General features: G+C 42.5%; 1 protein-coding gene across 2 annotated transcripts in view; it reads left to right on the forward strand.

Annotated features, from left to right (window-relative positions):
• The window catches only part of LOC141133339 (mast cell protease 1A-like), a 43,503-nt gene extending 20,713 nt beyond the window's left edge, over positions 1–22,790 (forward strand). For both annotated transcript variants that reach the window (XM_073622660.1, XM_073622668.1), the window contains exons 2-5: positions 4,495–4,636; positions 6,832–6,970; positions 17,173–17,436; positions 22,115–22,790. In XM_073622660.1, the coding sequence (XP_073478761.1) occupies positions 4,495–4,636; positions 6,832–6,970; positions 17,173–17,436; positions 22,115–22,285 (716 nt within the window). In that variant the 3' untranslated portion in view covers positions 22,286–22,790. The remainder of the gene's footprint in view (positions 1–4,494; positions 4,637–6,831; positions 6,971–17,172; positions 17,437–22,114) is intronic.
• The last annotated feature ends 1,219 nt before the right edge of the window (positions 22,791–24,009 follow it).

Genomic DNA, 24,009 nt, shown 5'->3' on the forward strand with positions numbered 1-24,009 from the left:
GCTGCAAAGTATTGCCTCAAAAATTGTAATTACACGCCCCTGTTAAACAGAGGCTGAAAAATTGGGCCTTAGGCACTGGTGCCACAACACTGCAACACCTCACAGATACTCTAGTTGGAACGCAGAAACGAGCCCCGCTGCAAAGTATTGCATCAAAAATTGTAATTACATGCCCCTGTTAAACGACTGACCTTAAATGAAGGTCAGTCGATCGACCGAGTCGGTGGACAGACGCACCCTGTGATCAGTTACAAAGCCTCCAGCAGCACTGAATGTGCGTTCTGAAAGAACGCTGGATGCAGGACAGGCCAGTAGCTCAATTACATACTGTGCAAGCTCTGGCCAGTGATCCATCCTCAAGACCCAGTAACTCAGAGGATTTTCGATGGGAAAGGTGTTCAAGTCAGATCTTGCCCCTAGGTATTCCTGCACCATGTAAAACAGACGCTGGCGACGGTTGCTGGAACCAATCATACCTTGGGGCTGCGGACTAAAAAATTGTCTGAAAGCATCAGTCAGATGGCCACCTTCTCCGCCACTCCTTCTTTGACTGACTGAAGCCTCAGCAACACGTTGTCCAGAAACAAGAGTTTGTAACCTCCCAGTCTCTGGGAACGTGTTGCACAGACCTTTCTGAAAGGCCTCCCGAAGATGTTTCATCCTCTGCTCCCTCTGCGACGGCAAGATAAGGTCCTCAACCTTACCCTTGTAACGTGGATCAAGGAGGGTTGCCAGCCAGTATTGGTCCTTCTCCTTGATACCACGGATACGAGGATCCTTCCGCAGGCTTTGCAGGATCAGGGAGGCCATGCAGCATAGGTTTGCTGAGGCCTCTGGGTCACTAAGGACGACATGGTCCGCAGCCACCTCCTCCCAGCCACGTACAAGTCCATGTGTTTCTTGGGACTGATCCCTTAAAGACTGCTGCTGATGCTGAGTGCCAGGCTCCACCTCCATACTGACACAATCCTCCTCCTCCTCCTCGTCCTCTTCCTGTGTGATCGGCGGGCACGCAGGAACACTGTCTGGATAAAGGGGGCCTTGAGAGCTAAGGAAGTCCTCCTCTTCCTGCCTCTGTTCTGCATAAAGTGCCCTGTTCATTATTCCACGCAGCGTGTGCTCCAACAGGTGGACAAGGGGGACAGTGTCACTGATGCATGCACTGTCACTGTTCACCATCCTCGTGGCCTCCTCAAATGGTGACAGGACAGTGCATGCATCCTTGATCATGGCCCACTGGCGTGGGGAAAAAAAAACAAGCTCTCCTGACCCTGTCCTGGTGCCATAGTCGCACAGGTACTCATTGATGGCCCTCTGCTGCGTGTGCAGCTGCTGCAGCATGGCAAACATTGAGTTCCACCTGGTGGGCATGTCACAGATTGGGCGGTTCTTGGACAGGTTAAACTCCTTTTGGAGGTCTGCCAGCCGTGCACTGGCATTATATGACCGGCGGAAATGCACAAGACTTTCCTGGCCTGCCTCAGGACATCCTGTAAGCCCGGGTACCTGCCCAAGAACCGCTGCACCACCAAGTTAAGGACGTGAGCCAAACAGGGCACATGGGTCATTTGTCCCTGTCGGAGGGCAGAGAGGAGGTTGGTGCCATTGTCGCAAACCACCATTCCTGCCTTAAGTTGACGTGGCATCAACCACCTATGAGCCTGCCCCTGCAGAGCTGACAGAACCTCTGCCCCAGTGTGGCTCCTCTCCCCGAAGCACACCAGTTCAAGCACCGCATGGCATCTTTTGGCCTGCATACTTGCGTAGCCCCTTGAATGGCTACGGAGCACCGCTGGTTCCGAGGACAAAGCACAGGAAGAGGCCATGGAGGAAGAAGAAGAGGAGGGGGTGGAGGAGAGAGGTGTGTCACAATCATTAGTAGTGGCATTTTGGAGGCGTGGTGGTGGAACAACCTTCAACACTACTGCACCTTGTCCTGCATCCTTCCCAGCTGCCAGCAGAGTCACCCAATGCGCGGTGAAACTTAGGTAACGTCCCTGTCCATGCCTGCTGGACCATGAGTCAGCGGTAATATGCACCTTACCACTGACCGCCCTGTCCAGCGAGGCCAAGACATTGCCTTCCACATGCCGGTAGAGAGCCGGAATCGCCTTCCATGGGAAAAAGTGGCGTTTGGGTACCTGCCACTGAGGAACTGCACATTCCACAAACTCACGGAAGGGGGCAGAGTCTACTAACTGAAAAGGCAGCAGTTGAAGTGCTAGCAATTTTGCCAAGCTAGCATTGAACCGCTGGGCATGTGGATGGCTGGGAGCGAACTTCTTTCAGCGGTGCAGCAGCTGGGGCAGGGAAATTTGCCTGGTACAATCTGACGTCGGTGTACCGAAAGCAGATTGCCCACAAGTACTTGGCTGTGACACACCTAATTCTACACCTTCATTCCTCTCAGTGCAGGTCTCAGAGAGGATTGAAGGTATAGTGGGGTTGGAGATCTCAGCTGATGAGGAGCAAGGAGAGGTCCTCTTTGTTCTTTGGTGTGGGTCTTTTAGATACGCTTGCCAACGAACTGCATGGCAGGTCAACATATGTCTGGTCAAGCATGTGGTGCCCAAGCGGGAGATGTTTTGGCCACGCGAGATACGCTTGAGACATATGTTGCAAATAGCAGCGGTGCGATCTGATGCACTCGTCTCAAAAAAGGCCTATTTTTGGAATAACGCGCAGAGACAGCAGCGCCCTGCACATGCGGAGCTTTGGAGTGTGATGTCCTTAGGCTGGCCCCTGGAGGGCATCCTGCCTCGTTGGTGATGTGCCTCCTCCTCCTCCTCCTCATCCTCTCTCCTATCAAGCACCCACGTTGAGTCAGTGACCTCATCATCCCCTCCCTCCTCATCACTGGAGCAAACCTGGCAGCATGCTGTAGCAGGGGGAGCATGACTGCCAGATTGCTGTCCTTCTTGGGCACCCCCTCTGTCCGTGCTCACGTTACTGCCTTCATCTAGCTCAGTATCATCATCAGAGCCTTCTAAACGCTGAGCATCCTCCTGGAGCATGTACCCAACATTGTGGTCAAACAGTTCGAGGGACTCCTCAGGAGGACATGGTGGGGCTAGGGAAGGAGTCACTGATGCCATTGAGCCGAGGGAAGAGGCCGTGTTGGCAGCTGCTTTGCCAGACAAAGTACCCTGAGCATGGGTGAGAGAGGATGAGGAGGATGAGGACGGCTTGGTCATCCACTCGACCAAGTCTTCCGCATGTTGTGGCTCAACACGGCCAGCTGCTGAAAAAAAGGCCAAGCGTGTCCCACGGCCACGTGCTGATGAGGATGCACCGTCTCCACGACCAGCACTGTTGCCTCTAGACACAGAGCCTGCTTGCCCTCTTTTATTGGCTTGTGACTGTCTGCCTCTCCGTGTTGGCCTTCCAGACATACTAATGGCCTGTAGCTGCACTAAGCTGGGATATACTGATACTGCAGCTAGCAAAATCAACTGCCTGCCTGTAGTATGAGAACACCACCAACCTTCTACAGGTAGCTTTAGCTGAAAACGAACTTGTAGCTTTTTTAGCTGCCTGCGGTAGTGATAGGATCAGGAAAACACCACCAACCTTCTACAGGTAGCTTTAGCTGAACACTGTGCAGAGCTCGCACTACACTAACTGGTAGTTTAAACTGAACACTGTGCAGAGCTTGCAAGAAACTAACTTGTAGCTTATTTAGCTGCCTGCGGTAGTTATAGGATCAGGAAAACACCACCAACCTTCTACAGGTAGCTTTAGGTGAACACTGTGCAGAGCTCGCAAAAAACTAACTTGTACCTTATTTTGCTGCCTGCGGTAGTGATAGGATCAGGAAAACACCACCAACCTTCTACAGGTAGCTTTAGCTGAACACTGTGCAGAGGTCGCACTACACTAACTTGTAGCTTTAGCTGAACACTGTTCAGGACCATTGCAATGTGCATCATTATTATTACTGGGGTAGTTCCAGAATGAGAAGGTGTGGGATAAAACAAACAATGCTAAAAAAGAGTTTTAGCAGCCAGTATGTGTAGAAAAGGATCCCAGAGGGTATGCCAACAGGCAGAATGTGCAACAGATAACTGCTCAGGGTATGACATAAGGTAGTATGTTCAGGAGGGCTGTACCAAGGGTATGACACTATGAAGTATGCGCAGGAGAGAACATTTTAGCTTGAACTATTGAGTTCTGTAAACAATGGACTTTATTTTAGCACAGAAGCTAAGTCTACTAATCTGGTAAACATCTGAAAAGGAGCCTACAGCTAAGTGAAAATGAACAAAGAAAATATTTAGATACAGTATTTAATATTTTTCTGACTCAAAAAGTACAAAATATTTGCAACTTTGCCTGGTTGCTGGTTTGACCTTTTCTTACATACCACTTTCTGAGTCTAGCTGTTGGTCAGTAGGGCTGACCATGTTTTAAGATGCCCATGTTTCTGACAGATTTATTTACAATGTTTTTGATTGTTTTTTGTTTTCTTCATAATGTTTTCCTAATATTGTACAGGTGAATGCAGTGACATCATTGGAGGACAGGAAGCTGCTCCTCACTCTAGACCATATATGGCTCTGCTGGATACAAATGGATACCGATGTGCTGGAACATTAATAAAAGATGACTGGGTGTTAACTGCAGCTCACTGTGAAGTGTAAGTAAATATCAGATTCTCTGTGCTTATTAAAACTGTTAAAATTGTTTCTTAAAGTAAAACCCTGGAAAACAAAAAGGATCCCTTGCAGCCCTCCCCTCCACTCTGGCAGTTGGCTGGACTGTCCCGCAACATCCTCATGTCTCTGCATGGAATTTGATGAAGTCAAAGCACCTTAGATTACTGGAGTGCAGGGAAGAAGAAGCTGCAGGGACTGGTCTAGCATCAGGGAGGATCCTGAAGAAGCAAGATATGTATTCTACCTGGGAATTAGGTTATGGTTCTTTTATGTATTTTACCTTTTTATATAATAAATGTGAAACAATTTAAGCATATGCAGTGTTGATGGTTGTAAGTGGCAAGGTTTGTAATGTAGTCCAACCAGTTCTGAGATTTGCACAGCCCTGCCAGACAGTACAACAGATTGGTGACCTCACTATTATCTGCTGCAGTTAAAGCAAAATTAAAATGTTCAAAGATTTTTTTTTTCTATGCCATTATGTACTAGTATGCAACATATTAGCAGATTATGGCAGGCCTACCTGTCAATCGACTCCCCTCAGCAATGCGGTGTCAGGGCTCTTGTTGGACATAGATACCTCCATCTCCATTCCCCCGGGATGCTTGATTAGTTATATTTACACTTTAAATAGTGCTTTTTTAGTCTACCCGTTGAACTTTAAATTGCTTGAAGGAAGTCAAACATTCTCTCCAAATTCCAAATGCATGTGACTAGGAATGAAAGAGAAGAATTCACCAACATTTTAGCGAAAGAAAAACTGTAAATGTTCTCCCTATATGTAACTGAAATTCATAAAAAGCACAAACAAATGAACGGAAAAACCATAAACAATTTGGTGCTTTCTATACCCCTAAAACATGTGTGCATAGACCCAACATGGCACATCCCTGATATGGATTTAGATAAACTGATCAGTAATGTGTTGCACATTTCGTGGTCTGGTCTGAGAAGATAAACTCTTATTAAAGCTACAAATTGTGACAATAAAAGTAAACTTAAACAAGCAGAAAAAAGCCAATAAAGCACTAGACAAGTGCACCGCCAAAATTAGTTTGTTTTCATTTTTCTTTCATTCGTTTCTCTTTTCTTTTTACGGGTCATTCGTTATGATCGAAATCCGTTATTTTGAATTCATTCGTAACATCGGAAAAATCTTATGATTCGAAAATTTGGAAATTCGGAATTTCGAAAATTCAGGAATTCGGAAATTCAAAAAATCGAAAATCCAAAGATAAGAACAAAAATCTGAAAATTTGAAAGAATGAAAATCCAAAAAATCAGAAAATTCGAAAGTCCAAAATAATAACTAACTAACTAACTAACGAACAATAACTAACTATTAAATTATAGGTATTGAAATTTTGGCTGAAATTCCGATCGTGTGTACACAAATCCGATGCACAAAGTGCCAAGCATGCTCAGAATAAATTAAGAGAGGAAAGCTATTGGCTACTGCCCCAATTATAGTCCCGACGTACGTGTTTTGCGTCACCGCGTTCAGAACGATCGGATTTTCCGACAACTTTGTGTGACCGTGTGTATGCAAAACAAGTTTGAGCCAACATCCGTTGGGACAAATCCATGGATTTTGTTGTCGGAATGTCCGACCAATGTCCGACCTTGTGTACAGGGCATTAAAGTGTGCGACCAAAACTTTTTCCTTCGTTTTGGATAGAGTGTGTAAGGATGAGCACCACATAGCAGTCTTCCCTATCTATCCAAAACTAGAAACATTTTTGATTTGATATATACTTTATTATTTTTTGATGTAACAAAAATAGTTTTCAATCTCTTCAAATCTTAGTGATCTTATCATAAAAGTACTTGTTATGGGGTGACAACTGTCTCTGTGTCTCTGTTTGCACCCTGTCACATGTACCTCTAGTTGAGACTACAGGCAGCCATGCTAACACACATTGCCTAGACATGCTCCACTATTGTCACTATGAGTATGGTCATCTAGAACAATGAGGTGCAGCTAATGTTAGGTCAGGTGTATCAAGACAGGAAGTAGCTATAAAAGGATGAGATCAGCGGAGCTGAAATGCAAAAAAAAAAAAAAAAGAATGACAAACAATATTTTATGGAATAATCACTAAATGTTGTGCAGCTGGGGTTTGCATTTACATTAATAGTAGAAAAAACATTTGTTTTGCTCATATTTAATTTTTAGCAATTCTTCAACTACAATCAAACTGGGTGTCCACTCAATAAAAGCAGACGATACATATGTACAGAAGTTCAAGGTCTTAAGAAGCATAAGACACAACTATGATGAGAAAACACTGGATAATGACATCGAGCTTGTACAGGTAAGCACATCATGAAAATAACAAAAATCACTCCAAGTATTTCACTCCAAGAAAACAAAAACAAATATATTGCAGTTTGCCGGTTCTTAGATGTGGTGGCTGCATTATATTTTTTTTTATTAGGCTTGCTTCTTTTAAGGCTCCATTCACAATCGTGGACGGAGTTGCCGCTATTACGCCCGCGATTCAAAATGGCAGCAAATTGCGGGAAGCCCGTGCGTTCCCTGTGACTTCAAATGGCACCCCAATCGCGGCGCAATATTACCATGATTCAGCGGGCGACAATTGCAGTAAAATCACACAAACAAAATCACGGGAGTTGCCGCCCAAAAGAAGCTCTTGTACTTCTTTTGGGAATATAACAATCTTCTGAAATTCTAATTTCAAAAAGAATACATTTGGATTGCAATAGAATAAAAATGAAAATAGAACAAACAATATAATAAAATAGAAAGAAGATAATCATCTTCCAAAATTCGAATTTTAAATAATATAAAGGAATCAATTCAAATTGGAATAGAAAAAACAATAGAATAGAATAGAAAGATTATAACCATTTTCCAAAATTGAATAGAACACATTCTAATTTAAATAGAACAGAATAGAATAGAAAAGAAAGGGAAAAAAGAAAATAAAAGAAAAAAATAATAGAATACAATACGATACAATACAATAAAATAGGATATAACCATCTTCCCATTTTAAATGGAATAAATTTTATTTTCAAATATAATAGAAATGAATATAATAGAGTAGAAAATAAAAGAATAGATTAGAATGGAAAAAAATAGATTAGAATGGAAAATAATAGACTAGAATAGAATATAAAAAAACACAATAGAATAGAATAGAATAAAATACTGTAGAAAGAATATAACCATCTTTCGAAATTCAAATTTCGAATAGAATAGAATAGAATAGAAAATAAAATAGTAGAATAGAAAAGAATAGAATAGAATAGAAAAAAAACAACAGAATAGAATAGACTACAATAGAATAAAATAGAAAGAATATAACCATCTTCGGTTATTCAAATTGCAAATAGAATACATTAGAATTTGAATAGAATAGAAAAGAATAGAATGGAAATAAAGAATAGAATAGAAAATAATAGACTAGAATAGAATAGAATAAAAAAAACCCAACAGAATAGAATGGAATAGAAAGAATATAGCCATCTTCCAAAATTCAAATTTTAAATAGAATAAATTTGAATTCCATTCAAATTTTCCAATTTTGGTTCGAATTCAAATAAACTAAACAAATTCCAAAAATGAATGAAATGAAATGAAATGAATTTATCGAATTTGACAAAACAAATTTATGTAAATAACAAATTGAATCAAAATGAAACAAAACTCATTTTTTTGTTCTGCACATGTCTAATGTCACACTGGCTGGATTTTAAACCATTCTTTTATAGAAAAAAAAAGAAATTACATTTTTTTATGGAGATTTTTAAGTGCTAAAGTTTGTCGCCATTCCACCATTTTGAAGCATGACATGTTGGGTATCAATTTACTCGTGGGTAACATTATCTTTCACATCATAGAAAAAAATTGGGCTAACTTTACTGTGTTCTTATTTTTTAATTAAAAAAGTTAATTTTTTCCAAATAAATTGCATTTGTAAGACCACTGTACAAATACTGTGTGACAAAAAGCATTGTAATGATCTCCATCTTATTCTCTAGGGTTTCTGCTAAAAAAAAAATATATAATGTTTTGGGGTTCTAAGCAATTTTCTTGAAAAAATACTGAGCGATTCGGCACAAATCCAATGACGCGGGTGCCCGGGGGCGGGGCCAAGTCCGGCATTCGAGTCTGTGGACTCAAATGCTAGACTCGGGAGCGTGTCCGCAAGGTAACCCCCTCGGGAGAGCGCTTCTTCTAGGGGGTTATCTGATGCCGGAAGAGCCGCCGGGGGACCCCAGTAGAGGAGCTGCACAGTGGAGGTGAGTATGACATGTTTGTTATTTTTAAAAAATAAAAAAACGATCCTTTACAATCACTTTAAGTGGTTGGGTTGTCTTGCAGGAGAGTTTCTGGTCATCCTAGGCTACGAGGCTGTGGTTTTCTATTGATGGACACAGTGTAGGGAGACACAACTATAGTTCATGCATGCAAGGGAGTCTCTATAAGATTCTGTTAGAGAAAGGAGCTACCCTGAAACAGAAAAACTGGGGCAGTGATCATTACACAAGCTTAAACTGGAACATAGACAACTGACTGTCTATGAGGGTGAGGAGATGGACACCAGATATTAGCTCAGTTGCAATGTATGAGAAATCAGCTTTAGCATGTCTCCTTCCAAGGTATGCCACACTGACGCATTTCACCCTCCCACAGGCTTATGCCCTGTACACACGGTCGGATTTTCCGACGGAAAATGTGTGATAGGACCTTGTTGTCGGAAATTCCGACCGTGTGTAGGCTCCACCACACATTTTCCATCGGAATTTCCGACACACAAAGTTTGAGAGCTTGCTATAAAATTTTCCGATAACAAAATCCGTTGTCGGAAATTCCGATCGTGTGTACACAAATCCAACGCACAAAGTGCCACGCATGCTCAGAATAAATTAAGAGACGAAAGCTATTGGCTACTGCCCCGTTTATAGTCCCGACGTACGTGTTTTACATCACCGCGTTTAGAAGGATCGGATTTTCCGACAACATTGTGTGACCGTGTGTATGCAAGACAAGTTTGAGCCAACATCCGTCGGAAAAAATCCATGGATTTTGTTGTCGGAATGTCCGATCAATGTCCGACCGTGTGTACAGGGCATTAGTCATAGTTGTATTTTTTGTATGATCAAGCTTGGAGAGGTGCCCTTTCTTTTTTAGGGTGGAACCTAGGCAAGAATTAAAAGATGAAGAATCTGCATACTCAGTAAGTGATTAACCACTTCAATTCTGGGCACTTTCCCCCCTTCCTGCCCCAGCCAACATTTTTATCATTTTGTTCCCACAAATAGAACTTTCTTCTGGTGGTATTTGATCACCTCTGCGGTTTTTATTTTTTGCTAAACAAATAAAAAAAGACAGAACATTTAACCACTGCAGCCCCGGAAGATTTGGCTGCTGAATGACGAGAGCGATTCGGCACTGCGTCGCTTTAACTTACAATTGCGCGGTCATGCGACGCTGTACCCAAACAAAATTGACGTCCTTTTTTTCCCCACAAATAGAGCTTTCTTTTGGTGGTATTTTATCACCTCTGTGGTTTTTACTTTTTGCGCTATAATTAAAAAAGAGCGACAATTTTGAAAAAAACACAATATTTTGTACTTTTTGCTATAATAAATATCCCCATTTTTTTTTAAAAAAGATAATGTTTTCTCAGTTTAGGCCAATAATTTTTGGTAATAAAAATCTCAATAAGCGTATATTGATTGGTTTGCGCAAAAGTTATAGCGTCTACAAAATAGGGGATAGATTTATAGCAAATCTGCAATTTTTATCATGACTGTGACATTATGGCGGACACATCGGACAATTTTGACACATTTTTGGGACCATTGGCATTTATACAGCGATCAGTGCTATAAAAATGCATTGATTACTGTAAAAATGTCACTGGCAGTGAAGGAATTAACACTAGGGGGCGATCAAGGGGTTAACTGTGTTCCCTAGTGTATGTTCTAACTGAAGGGGGATGGGACTAGCTAGGGGAAGAGATAGATCGGTGTTCATACTTTGTATTGTATTGTATTCTCCCCTCAGAGATCCCGGTTCTCGCCGTGGCACGAGCGATCGCGGGATGACCGCCGGGCACTCGCATCGGCTTAGGGGGAGAGCAGCGTACGCCCCTAGTGGCCACAAATAGAAGCGACGTAACATGACGGCTAGCCGAGCCATGTTGCCGCAGTACAACTGCGGCGGTTGGTTGGCAAGCGGTTACAAAAAAAATGTTTTTCTTTGTTTCTGTTATAAAATTTTGTAAATAAGTACGTTTTCTCCTTCACTAATGTGGCACTGATGAGGCTGCATTGACAGGCATTGATAAGGCTGCACCGATGAGGTGGCACTGATGAGGTAGTACTGATAGGTGGCACTGATGAGCACTGATAGGTGGCACTGATATGCAGCACTGATGGGCACTCATAGGTGGCACTGGCGGGCACTGATGGGCACTGATAGGCGACACTGATGGGCACTGAAAGGCTACACTGATGGGTACTTATGGGTGGCACTGATAGGCGGCACTGATGGGCACTGATAGGCGGCACTGATGGGTGGCACTAAAAGATTGCACTGATAAGCATCACTGATGGCATGGGCACTGGCAGGCATTGCTGATGGGCACTGATTGGCATCTGCCTGGGCACTGATTGGCATATCCCTGGTAGTCCAGGGTGGCATACCTGGTGGGCGTCCTTTATGGGTATCCCTGGTGGTCCTGGCGGCATCCCTGGTGGTCCTGGGCGGGCATCCGCAGGGGGCTGCACTGATAAACAATCAGCGTAGACCCCCCTGTCAGGAGAGCAGCCAATCGGCTCTCCTCTACTCGCGTCTGTCAGACGCGATAGAGGAAAAGCCGATAAACGTCTCTTCCTGTTTACACTGTGATCAGCCCTGACTGGACATGGCTGATCACGTGGTAAAGAACCCCCGTCAGAGGCTCTTTACTGTGATCGGTGATGCGGTGTGTCAGACTGACTCGCCGCACCACCGATCGCCACGCTGCGCGCCCCCCCCCCGGGCACGCGATCGTGGCTTATCCTGCTGGACATCATATGGTGCCCAGTCAAGATAACTGAACCACCTGGTTAACCACTTGACCTCCGGAAGATTTACCCCCCTTCATGACCAGGCCATTTTTTGCGATACGGCACTGCGTTACTTTAACTGACAATTGCGCAGGCGTGCAACGCTGTACCCAAGTAAAATTTATGTAATTTTTTTCCCACAAATAGAGCTTTATTTTGGTGGTATCACCTCTGCGTTTTTTATTTTTTGCGCTATAAACAAAAATATACCAACCATTTTGAAGAAAAAAACAATATCTTTCACTTTCTGCCATAAAACATACCCAATAAAAACATTGAAAAAAATCTAATTTCTTCATATATAGTTTCAGCCAAAATGTATTCTGCTATATATTTTTGGTAAAAAAAACCCAATCATTACACATGCACAATAAATAATAGTGTCTGCAAACTATGGGATATTTTTATTTATTTTTTTACTACTGTAGTAATGACGGTGATTAGCGACTTATAGCGGGACTGTGATGTTGCCACGGACATTCTCACACTAACTGACACCGTACTGGCACCTCCAGCACTGAATGTATGTGATGGCAAGGGGTGCTAGGGTGTGCTAAAAAATCTATTGATGCTGGCTGCTGGGGGATCTATTGTTCCTGGAAGGGATCTATTTTTTCATGGCGGGGAATCTTTTGTTACTGGTGGGGTCTATTGTTGCTGGCTGTTGAGGGGATCTATTGTTGCATGGTAGTCAATTGTTTCTGGAGAGGTCTATTGTTGCTGGTGGGGGAATTATTGTTGGTTGGGGTTATGTTGCTGGGGGATCAATTGTTTGCTGAACGGGATCTATTGTTGCTGACTGCTGAAGAGTCTATTGATGCTGCAAAATCTGTTGTTGCTGCCGGGATCTATTGTTGTTTCGGGTCTATTGTTGGTGGGAAGGGTCTATTACTGTTGGCTTCAGGGGATCTACTTTACTACTTTTCTTGTTATTGATACTGAATGATACTTGGTTCTGTATTCCTTAAAAGAGGCGGTACTGGGAGGTGGGTAGGGGGTGGAACCAAGGAATGTTGCTCAGAGGTGGGAAGGGGACAGAGACAAGAAGTGACCCAGGAGGGGGGAGTTCCTGCACGTAATCTCTTTGAGAAAAAAAGCCCTGATACTGTGGGAGGTGCTTTTACTAGGGGGAGAGATGGAATGTACTCCCTGCTTTGAAGGGGCAAAAACTCCACCTCTTTCTGCCTTGTCAGAACTGAGATCCTGTTGTTTACATAGGCAGATCTCAGTTCTGTGTCTCTGTCTGATGATCGGCGGGTGCCGGCGAACATCAAGTACCCGGAAGTGCAGGATCACGTATATACTGTATATGTAATCGAGCACACGACTGCTGCCCTGTAGCAGTATAACAGCTATAGGGTGGATTGCAAGTGGTTATATCAGCTGCTGAAGGTGCTTAAAAAACTGAGGGTTTAATATCTCTTTAACTAAATAGAATGAATGCTTTTATATGGGCGTTAAATAAGAACTTTTTTCACTTTGCAGGTTTCTGCAACTGAAGAGGTCCCCCTGTCAGTTTTTCAGGCGGACCAGATTGGATCATCCATTAAGCTCTATGGAGCGTCAGATGTCAACGGACATGTGTCCATTAACACCCGCCAACATCTGATCCGATCCTGTCTGCTAAAAACAGACAGATGAGGATCAGATTGGATGACAGTCAGATGGAAATGAACAGACAGTCCATTTCCATCTGACAGATGGCTGTTCTCTATGGGCCTGTCATCCGCCTGATCGGCGGAGATCAGCAGACAGATCCCCTGCTGAGCGGGCAGATCCACTGCCAGCGTCCACCCCATGTGAAAGGGACCTTACATGTAACAGCTGATGTTACAATGTAGTTACAATGTTTCTATCAGTGATCACTGTTACAAACTTTTACAGTAATCATTGAAGCAGAAGTCATTATCTGAAGGGGTTAGGGGTATTGTAGGTTGTACAAGGTTTACACTGTGGGGTGGGCTTAAAGTGGATGTAAACCCAAAATGTTTATTTTTTTTTTATATCATACTGTAGAGTACGCGGCATTGGAAATACACAGGGGAAAATGCATATTGACAAGGGGAGTGTAGAGGTGGGCGGGGAGTCTACTGACAACACGACTCCACCCACCGAGCTCCAGACAACAGACCCCGCCCACAGAATATGCAGTTTTTCGGCTCTCATAACAGACAGAGGGGAGACATTTGACAGGTAAAGATACATGCAGGAGGCATGTATATCCTTATAGATAACCCCTATGGCAGTAGTTTATAAAGGATGACATTGGGTTTACATCCACTTTAAGTATTCAATATTTCATTTGTCCATAAGTTAGATATTGAATAATGCAATCTTCTGTATCTACTGTAGATTTTAAACAGGAGAAGACTGTCAGAGAGGGGAAAGGGCACATCTGTGCACACAATTAAAATGTCAAGCACACAGAACAAACTTATCGAAAATGTCTTCAAATAGTCGAAGAAAAACCACAACTGTAATAACAACCAATAAAAAGGGTCCAATGACCTCATGTGTTATATCAAGTATATGCATAAGAATTAGAGAGCCAATTGTGCACTCACCGAGATGCTAAGTTTAAGTTTATTATTATGTCCAAGAACAATGACCAAAAAGGGTGTATATAGGCCTTGGATTATTCATTGTGTCTAATGGTACCAACATCCTCATTATAAAAATGTACTGTATATAGGAGAAAAAGAGTAAGGGATTTTTAAAGTGTTACTAAACCCGCAACCGTAAAACCAATCGGTATATGCAGTAAAGCATGCTTGTTTTACTCACTATGGAACCTAAGAGGCTAATCCCGCACATAGTGTAAAAAGCCTGTCTTCTCTGATCCTCCCCTTCTTCCACAATCCTCAATCCATCTCCTGATAATACAGAACCTTGGGGGCACTCTGCACATGCTCAGTTTGGTATGTATTGCTAGAGAGTTTTTCTTTCTTTCTTTGGAGGGTGTATGGGATCGGCATGTGATCAGCATTGCCCAGACAGAGGGTCAGGGGTCCTGCAGCCTCATAGAACAGTTGTAGGAGAATGAAAACTCCTCCTGCAAGCTTTAACCAGACGCTGTTAGAAGTCACAAAACTGCTATATACTGCTGATGAGAAAAGGAATTTAGCAGTTGATATTTACTAAAATAATTGTCCATGTTCTGTGTACTGTTTATTTAGACAGTCATAAAAGACTAAATAATTGAGCTCAATATAGCAAGACTCACACATTGTTAAATACTAATCTTCCGTGCTCAAAATCCCCATGTCTGCCTATTATTCTAAATAATGACAACACTGTCTTCTACAGGTCCATTTATAGCATAATTGCAATTTTTTGTATAAAGTCGATTTCCGGGATAACTATTTGGAGCTCATTACACTTTCTTGATACATAGACCTTTGGGGTAGTGTTCTCCTGAGTTCCCTGTGAGTGCCTCCTCTTATTCCTGCCTTGTTAATTCTGATCTCCACATGATGGCATATGGATGGGTTTTATTGTGTTTATTGGTTACACACCATTAACACCTGAAGAAGTTGGAAATCAATGAAACGCGTAGTCAATTGATTATCTCTCCCCAATAATGTTGCCATTAAGCTATATATGGATTCTAATACTGTATTAGAATAAAGTGTTCTCATTATTTAGAAAAATAGACAGACAACATGGGGATTATGAGCATGGTTATGTAATCTTTTACTATGTGTGATTATTGTTGTATCAGGCATGATTATGTGCTATTTTATAAAACTAAATATTTTTATTATACTGTATGCACCTTGACTATTTCTGGTACCTTAAAAGTCCCTTACTCTTTTTCTCCTATATATAATGCGCAACAGTATGTTCAGGATAGTTGAAAGGAGATTCCATTATGTTATCAACATGGCATTGTTTATTTATTTATTACATACATTTATATAGTGCCAACAGTTTATGCAGTGCTTTACATATATATTGTACATTCACATCAGTCCCTGACCTCAGGAGCTTACAATCCAGTGCCCCTAGGACCAATATAAACAAGAGCCAAAGAACCTACAAGCATTTTTTTAGAGTGTGGGAAGAAACCCTCACAAGTATAGGAAGAACATGCAAACCGAATGCAGGTAGTGTAGTGGTTGGTATGCAAACTGATGATCCCTGTGCTTCAAGGCAGAAGTACTAAGCCACGGCACTGCCCTATAAAGAAAGCCTTTGTTTTACTGTGCGGTTAGGGTTACTGCTGGATTTAAGGTGTATTTGGAAATTTTTAGAAAGTCAGCTCCTATCCCAATATTGATTAGTGGCTTCAAATCAACAATAACTATTGCAGTAGGAACAGATGCAAAAAAATACACCCACCATCATTCCAAATACCTGTTCTGTTTATTCCGTGCTTTTTTATAACCATGCTTACGTAGGTATCAGAATAATATGACAATTGTTCTTAAACACATACTTAAAGCAGTTGTATACCCGCACATTAAAAAAAAAAAAGAGAAAAAAAAAACCCCTGCAAGGCAAAGGCATAATGAGCTAGTATAACTAGCGCATACTAGCTCATTATGAAATGCTTACCTCAGAACAAAGCCCCCGTTTCGGAGCCCAGTCCATGCCGAGGGAGCTGACAGCTTGCCCTCGGCGCGTCTTCTGGGTTCGTGGCTCTGACGCTGCGAGTGGCCGAGCCGCGATGACATCACTCCTGCACATGCGTGTGGGAGTTTTCTTCCTGGAAAGGTCCAGCAGCGTCTGCTGGACCTTCAGCCGGGCATTCAGAGTGCATGCGCCGCTCACGTCAGTGGCTGCATGTAAAGGGAATATCTCCTAAACCATACAGGTTTAGGAGATATTAATTTTACCTACAGGTAAGCCTTATTATATGCTTATCTGTAGGTAAAAATGTCAAATTTGGGTATACAACCACTTTAAGCTAACAAGGGGTGTAACTGAAGCAGTACATAGTCAGGCGAGTTTCTTATTAGGGTCTAAGGAATGCAAATACCTGATAGAATAGTAGGATCATGTGCAATACATTATTAGTGCCGGGTGCAGAATATGAGTGCAGTGTGCAAAACATAAGTAAAGCATACAAAATGGAGTACAGTTTAATACAGAATTGAATATTTCTTTCACAAGGGTTAGGGTTGTTTAACACAAGAACAGGTTCAAGATAATTTAAAGGACATTCCCCAACTCATTGGATCTAGTTAAAATCCACCGCACTCCTACAAATTTGCCTTCTCTATTTACTCTGCTGTATTTCGCCAAATTGGAGACATTTTGGCAAAATGACCCCATTTTTGCCAATATTTTGACAAAGGGAACTCTTCCAATATTGTTCAGCTCTAAATATGATTTATGTTTGCTTCTCATGATCATTTTCCACTTAGATGAGACATCAGAATTTAATTATCTGAAAAAAAATAAATGTGGCTTTCCAAATCTCTTTCAGCTGTCTTACAAAGCAAAACTTACCAAAGCTGTGAAGATTCTGCCATTACCAAATGAATTTAATGATGTCAAAGATGGGACTTTGTGTAACACAGCAGGGTGGGGTAAAACCCAAAAACATAACGAGCAACTGTCAGACAAGCTGATGGAAGTCGAGCTTCCAGCATTAAGCAGAGAGAAATGTGCTGCAATGTGGCAACCTGACCAAATCACCCCAAACATGATGTGCACCCTTGATGCGAGTGGAAAGAAAGATGCATGCGGTGTAAGTATGGAATAGGTATTGTTATTTAAGATAAGTTTTCCAAGTTCGGATGAAGTACAAGTTCCGGGCAATGTAGGCTTCATCCTCAACTCTAGCTGTTTGAGATCTTTTAATTAAATAGCCTGTTTGTTGACCCCACATCAAACCTCAGCTGTGCAGGAAGTCATTCATTAGTAGCACTAGTACTTTCTCCATCAACGAATGACGGCTTCCTGCTCAGCACTGTAGATTCTAAAATGCTGGTGGTTGCCCTATTCCTAGCAACTATTTTACATCCCATCCCCATTCAGCTGAATGTAAACAGTGGGGCTGGGGATGTTGGCTGATGTCATTAACCATATATAGAGACATGTGGCCATATTTGGTCAGTGATGCCAGCTAACATCACCAAACCCTTTGTTTACATTCAGTTTCTGGCTGGGTAATCTCCTGGATAGAAGTGAATGGGGCCAGGGATGTGGGGAGAATTCTTGTCCTCATCAGTGCGGGGACAGGGTGCTTTGCCTGGGAACTCCCTTGAAATGGTTTAGGAAGAGAGCACATTGCTTGATGCCCCCCCCCTTCCTGGCCAGCAAGGCTGGATGCTTGGATAAAGGTCTGGTATGGATTTGGGGGGTCCCTATGGTGTTAGTTTTTTAGGCGGGGTCCCCCTTACAATCCACACCAGACCCTGTGGGTGGTTTACAACACGAATTAAGTGTCTGGGAACTTTATATATTAATCAGCAATTTAAATGGCTTTTGTTATTTTGTAAATGTCACTTTTGCTTTAATATATTATACAGGTGTGCCATTTCACAGGCATCTTTAGGCCCCTTTCACACAGGCTGTCCGAACCTGAAAAACGGACAGGCGGACCTGATCGGACCATCCATTCGCCCCTATGGATCGGCGGAAGTCCGCTGACATCTACTGATATCCGATCCGCCCAAATCCAGATGGATGGTTGTCCTATTTGCTATCCGTCTGGTGGATCGGATGGGATCGGATGCAAACAGACAGGTGGTTTGTTTTCATCTTATCTCCCCATAGAGGAGACAGCGGAGACAGACCTGTCACCCGGCTGCTCAGCGGGGATCAACAGAGCAAGCCCCGCTGAGCAAGTGGAGTACGTCAAATGGATCGCTCCCGTGTGAAAGGGGCCTTAGAGTATCCCCCAAGCTTGTTTTTTGAAATAATTGGGGAATTTTGAATATTACCTTTTAAGCCTATATAAAAATGCTGCTCCTTGTTGAACAGCATTTAAAAAAAAAAATGGTGTCAGCGCTTAATGGTATATAGCTGCTAGCAATTACTGTGGATATACAAAACACTGTGATAACAATAACAAAGAAAAATTGCAGCGCTCAGCACAATATCAACAAACACAAAACACCTGAAGTGTTATGATAGTGAGTCCAACATTGAACCTATTCAAAAGAATCAAACATAGAAAAGTTCTTATGAAGAAATATCGAGAAAAACACATGTGGGAGAGACGTATGCGCTGCACACCCCAAAACAATAATGGTAAAAAATGGACAGTTTCCCCGGTGGGGCTTTAGACAGCAATATCTTGAAATTCAGAATAATAAAAAATGTATAACCAGTAAGTGCATTTATTGAACCATGAACAATTGTAATGTTATAATTCAATTGGCATTACAACATAGAGCGCTGGCCAAGTAGTACAATACATATTCCACAATATAAAGTCGACACATCTTTACACAAAATTATATACACTCATACATTTCCGGGCTGTTGACGGTATAAATCCCCGACGCGTTTCGACCTGTGTACGGTCATCATCAGGGGGATAGTTGGTTCTATAAAATACATTGAATATCTTCAAAATTTAAGAACATGTCATCATAAATCTCATTGTAAGGTTAAAAATGGTAGTATATTTACCGCTGAAAAGTAGAGGGAATAATCCTTTGGCCAGTGAAAGCCATAAATGGATCCAGGGGCCCCCATATTTGCCCCCGTCTCCCCAGAGCGCATGAGTCCAGCCCAAGGGGCTTGCAAGGAGCCACATTGACGCCCTCCAGGGGAAGGAGAAGTCAGCACCTGCGACAAATACCCAATAGGTCAAAATGATTCTCAGCACATTGGCAAGAGTATGAAGTGTATGGGCTAACTGCAACCCTAGTGATCAATATATATTGATCTGGTGTCCTAAGGTTTCATGATTGTAATAAATTATATAGAATGTGACAAAACCATAAAAGAAATGGTTGTATAGTTATAGGGTTGTTTGAGTGGTGTGGTGTGTAAAGACAGGTGAGTGGGAAGTGATATGTGGTACTAGGAATATGAAAAACCCTTTGAGTGATGAAGTAAAATTAGATGAATGGCCAGCACACTGCTGACTACAGTGCCATGTCCAGGTGAATAAAATGAGTGTGTAGTGTCAGCCAACACATGGTGAAATAAAAGTGAAAAACAAGTCAAAAGGAGAGTATGTGAATGAATGAAACCAAATTGGAACAATCAAAAACATGTGTGAAAGATCTAAACTGATTGTAGGAATAGGAATATGAGTGTAGTCTTGTGATATTATAGGAGTAGGAGTATATGTATAGTATTATAATTTACCTTGTGCCACAATGTGGCTGATGTAGTATGGTAAAGTTTGACTTGTATGAACCAAATTGCAATGAAGCAAAAGAGATAAAAAGCTGGAGCCAAAAAGGATTTGTGCAGTGCCATCCATTACGGTCTGCGTGGAGTCATAGTAAGACTCACAGGCAGCCGATCATGGATATATGCCTAAAGTAGGCAATTAATTGAGTAGGCACAGGTGCTGATCTCCTCCCCCCCCAGAGTGATGACGCCCGGGCCGCTAATGAGCAGCCCACATGTGGCTCCCCCGGCATCCCTGCAGGCAAAAAAAAAAAAAAAAGCCCCGGCAGCTGCCGTCAACTCCGCCGCAAACTGCGAAATGTCGCGGCACCGTGCACACGCCGAAGTGACTCGCACATGCGCACCTCGCCGCGGCTCATCCGGAGGTGATCAAGGGATGCCGCTGGCAGAGTGAAGCTCACGTCGGCGGACGATGGATACAATCGTCCGTCAATCAGGCCAGCGCTCTATGTTGTAATGCCAATTGAATTATAACATTACAATTGTTCATGGTTCAATAAATGTACTTACTGGTTATACATTTTTTATTATTCTGGATTTCAAGATATTGCTGTCTAAAGCCCCACCGGGGAAACTGTCCATTTTTTATGAAGAAATATCAAGTGATATGATTCAGGTGATCTACTCCTCTAGTGCTTCAATCACCCAGCGCGACCTCCACCAATGTCAGAAAAAAGCACTCACCAGATATAGTTGCTGGCTAATGAATACAACAGCCAAAATGCATATGATATGATCCAGGTCATCAGAGGTATGTAGTCATCATAAACTCACCTTTATCCCCTCTATCCAGATCACATGACCCTCTTCAGAGCGTATCCAAGTGTATGGATCATGACCAGAAAGTTTTAATTCTCGTTGGTATGTTTTCCGGATCAGCTCCCAAACCATTTGTTTGAAAATCCCTTCCCTATTAGCCAGTGGCGGCCTGTCCATTGGGGGAGCATGAGCGCCGCCACCCCCCCCATTCATGTGTCTGGCCCCCAAAACTACAATTAGGGTGCCGGACCATGGATTCCAATGGGGGGTGCTTTTTTTTTTTTTTTAAGCACGTGATTAGAGTCAGAGACTCTAATAGGCTTAAAAAAAAGGGTAGGCTCGGGGAGCAGAGCACTGTGCTCCAAGCCCACCCAATTGTGTGAGAATAGCGAATTAATATTTGCTATTCTCACACTAATCCACCTCCCGGCCAATCAAGAAGCAGATTGTGAGACCCGTCACCCAATTGGCTGAAAGGACAGCCAAAACAGTGGGCGTGGACAAACAGCTCTTACTGACAACATTGGCCCTCCCCCAGTGATGCCGAACCCATAGCTCCCAACTGTCCCTGATTTCGGGGGACTGTCCCTGACTTGGAACAAAGTCCCTCTGTCCCTCTTTTTGGTCTGATCTACATAGTTGTATATAAAATGCACTTTTTATCTTTCAAAAAGTCTTTCCCAGTGCTAAACCTTTTATCCAATTTCTAAATTGCTGCATTTGTAAATTTGAAAAGCCAATATAAAGGAATAGTAGTGGTTAAAAAAAGCATGTGTGGATTTACCCAATCATTTTTCTGTGTAATTCTCCTTTAAGGGGGCAGGGCAGGTGCATGGCCTGGGGTGTGTCCTATGCCTACATACTTTTGCTAATAGGTGTCCCTCATTCCCATCTCCAAAAAGTTGGAGGTATGAAAACCTGCCCCCAGACAGACGCTGCAGCTCCCGGACAGCAACAGATTTGTGTGTGTCTAGCCCACAGCCCAGTCTGAATAATGTGTCCGGGTTTCAGGCAGACTAAAACCCGGACACATGATTCAAAACCCGAATTGTCCAGGTGAATCCTGGACAGGTAGCAACCCTAAGTGGCAGGCAAGTTCACAGCTTTGATCAACAGTGTGCTATCTCCCTGGCAGGAGCATGTAGTTTGTAGCTGGGCCCCTGCACATCCACCAGGCTCTAAGCTCCTGCCTAAGTTGCCTTGTGGATGATCTGGCTCTGCGTAGCCACTGGTCATCGTGTCTGCCTAGTCTAGTAGTTTTTGTTTATATTATTTTGTTTTATATATTTCAGGGTGATTCTGGAGGACCTTTAATATGCGAGAAAATGTTTCGGGGAATTGTTTCTTCAGGTCCAGATACATGTGCGAACCCTAAAATACCAGGTGTCTACACATTCCTCACCGAAGACTATATCAAATGGATTGAAAAGGAAATAAATAAGAAAACAAATGCTATTAACTAGCCCTTTTGTGCTTTTATATCTAAAAATACTGCTAGTTCCTCTTTTCTGAACCTCTTCCTCATAGCTCATTTTTCCCCTCTGCTTACTATAATATAATACCCCTTTTCCAATCTTACCTGTTTTAAAAATTCTCTAAATTTCCTTAATTTGAAATAGGGATCTCTAGCATTCAGGGTTCCTATATATTATATATTAGCAAACAGCAGATGCATAATTCTTTCTATCATCCTGATCCCACCACATACTCAAGATGACTCTTTATATTATGAACACAAATTATGGTTATTTTTGTTGTTTCATCATTGGTTATTTTATATGACTCTGTACTTGCTTTGTTTGTAATTTGTGGAATGTTGACATTTTACTGCCTTTTTCATTTACAATTACTGATAGTAATGTTAGATGTATCCAGGTGTAAATAAAACAGGTGGAGAGAAATGTGTCCATTTAATCAAAGCAACCAATTCTCATGCTGGCTTGACAATAAAGTTTTACCTTATAGTCATCCTTTTTTTGTTTATTGTTTTCTTAATAACCTGCCTATTTACTAAGCTAAAAAAGCAACATACATAGCTAAACAATATATAGCAAGATATTAGAATTCATCTTACACCTTACTCATGTCTGATTAGCGTTAACTGAAATTCATTTTGTTGCCATACAAATACAGTAGTACTTGTATATCAAAGCGAGTTTCCCCAAAGGAATTAATGGAAACTTGGATAATTAGATCACCGGGCACCAGAGATACTCAGAAACGCTCAGAGACCACTTGGAGGCACTTGGAGACACTCAGAGGCGCTCGGAGGCGCTCAGAGACACTCGGGAACGGAGTGTTTCCGAGTGTCTCCGAGCATCTCCGAGTGTCTCCGAGCCTCCCCGGCCTCCCTGCACCTCTGGCCACATGCGGTACTGCACACCCCGGAGGCTTGAATTCTGCTCGTCTTGCGAGACAACGCTCACAAACACGAGTCAGGAATTTTTCTTAAAAAAGCAACTCGTATTGCGAAGCGCTCGTAAACCACGTCACTCGCAATGCGAGGTTTTACTGTATAGCAAAAAGGGGAATTCTACCTTATTGGAACCCAGCAGTCAGGAGTGGGAGCATTGATTTGTAAAGGGGCTGTAATGGTAATGATCTCTATCAGTCTCATGTAACGTGTCTTTATTATCTTTACTGTCTCCTACAACATGTCCTAACCACACCTGTAGTATGTCCAGTCTCTCACAGTCTCCTTTATTAAGTCTGCATTCTCTAAAAGTTTTCTGTAGCACTGCATATACTAAATACTAGATTGATTTACTAAAATTGGAGAGTGCAAAATCTGCTATGCATAGAAATCAATCAGCTTCCAGGTTTTTTTGTCAAAGCTTAATCGAACAAGCTGAAGTTAGAAGCTGATTGGCTACCATGCACAGCTGCACCAGATTTTGCACCCTTCAATTTTAGTAAATCAACCCTTATGTGTGGCCCGTTTGTGATGTCAGAGGTGACAGTTGAAGCCCCCTGTACCTCAACCACTAGCTTACAGTATCCAATTATTGCCTATTCAGGGAATAGAAACAGGGTAAATTTACTCCCCATCAGCATGTAGTCCCCTTTCCTAACTGCTGCTCCATTTTGCTTGGCCAATGGAACTGATTGCATTCAGTAGTAGCTGCATAGGCATGCGCAGCCTGTTGCATTAGGGTGTGCACCCTAAACCAAAGATTAAACACACATG

This window comes from Aquarana catesbeiana, linkage group LG01 (assembly GCF_042186555.1).
Source record: "Aquarana catesbeiana isolate 2022-GZ linkage group LG01, ASM4218655v1, whole genome shotgun sequence".
NCBI lineage: Eukaryota > Metazoa > Chordata > Amphibia > Anura > Ranidae > Aquarana > Aquarana catesbeiana.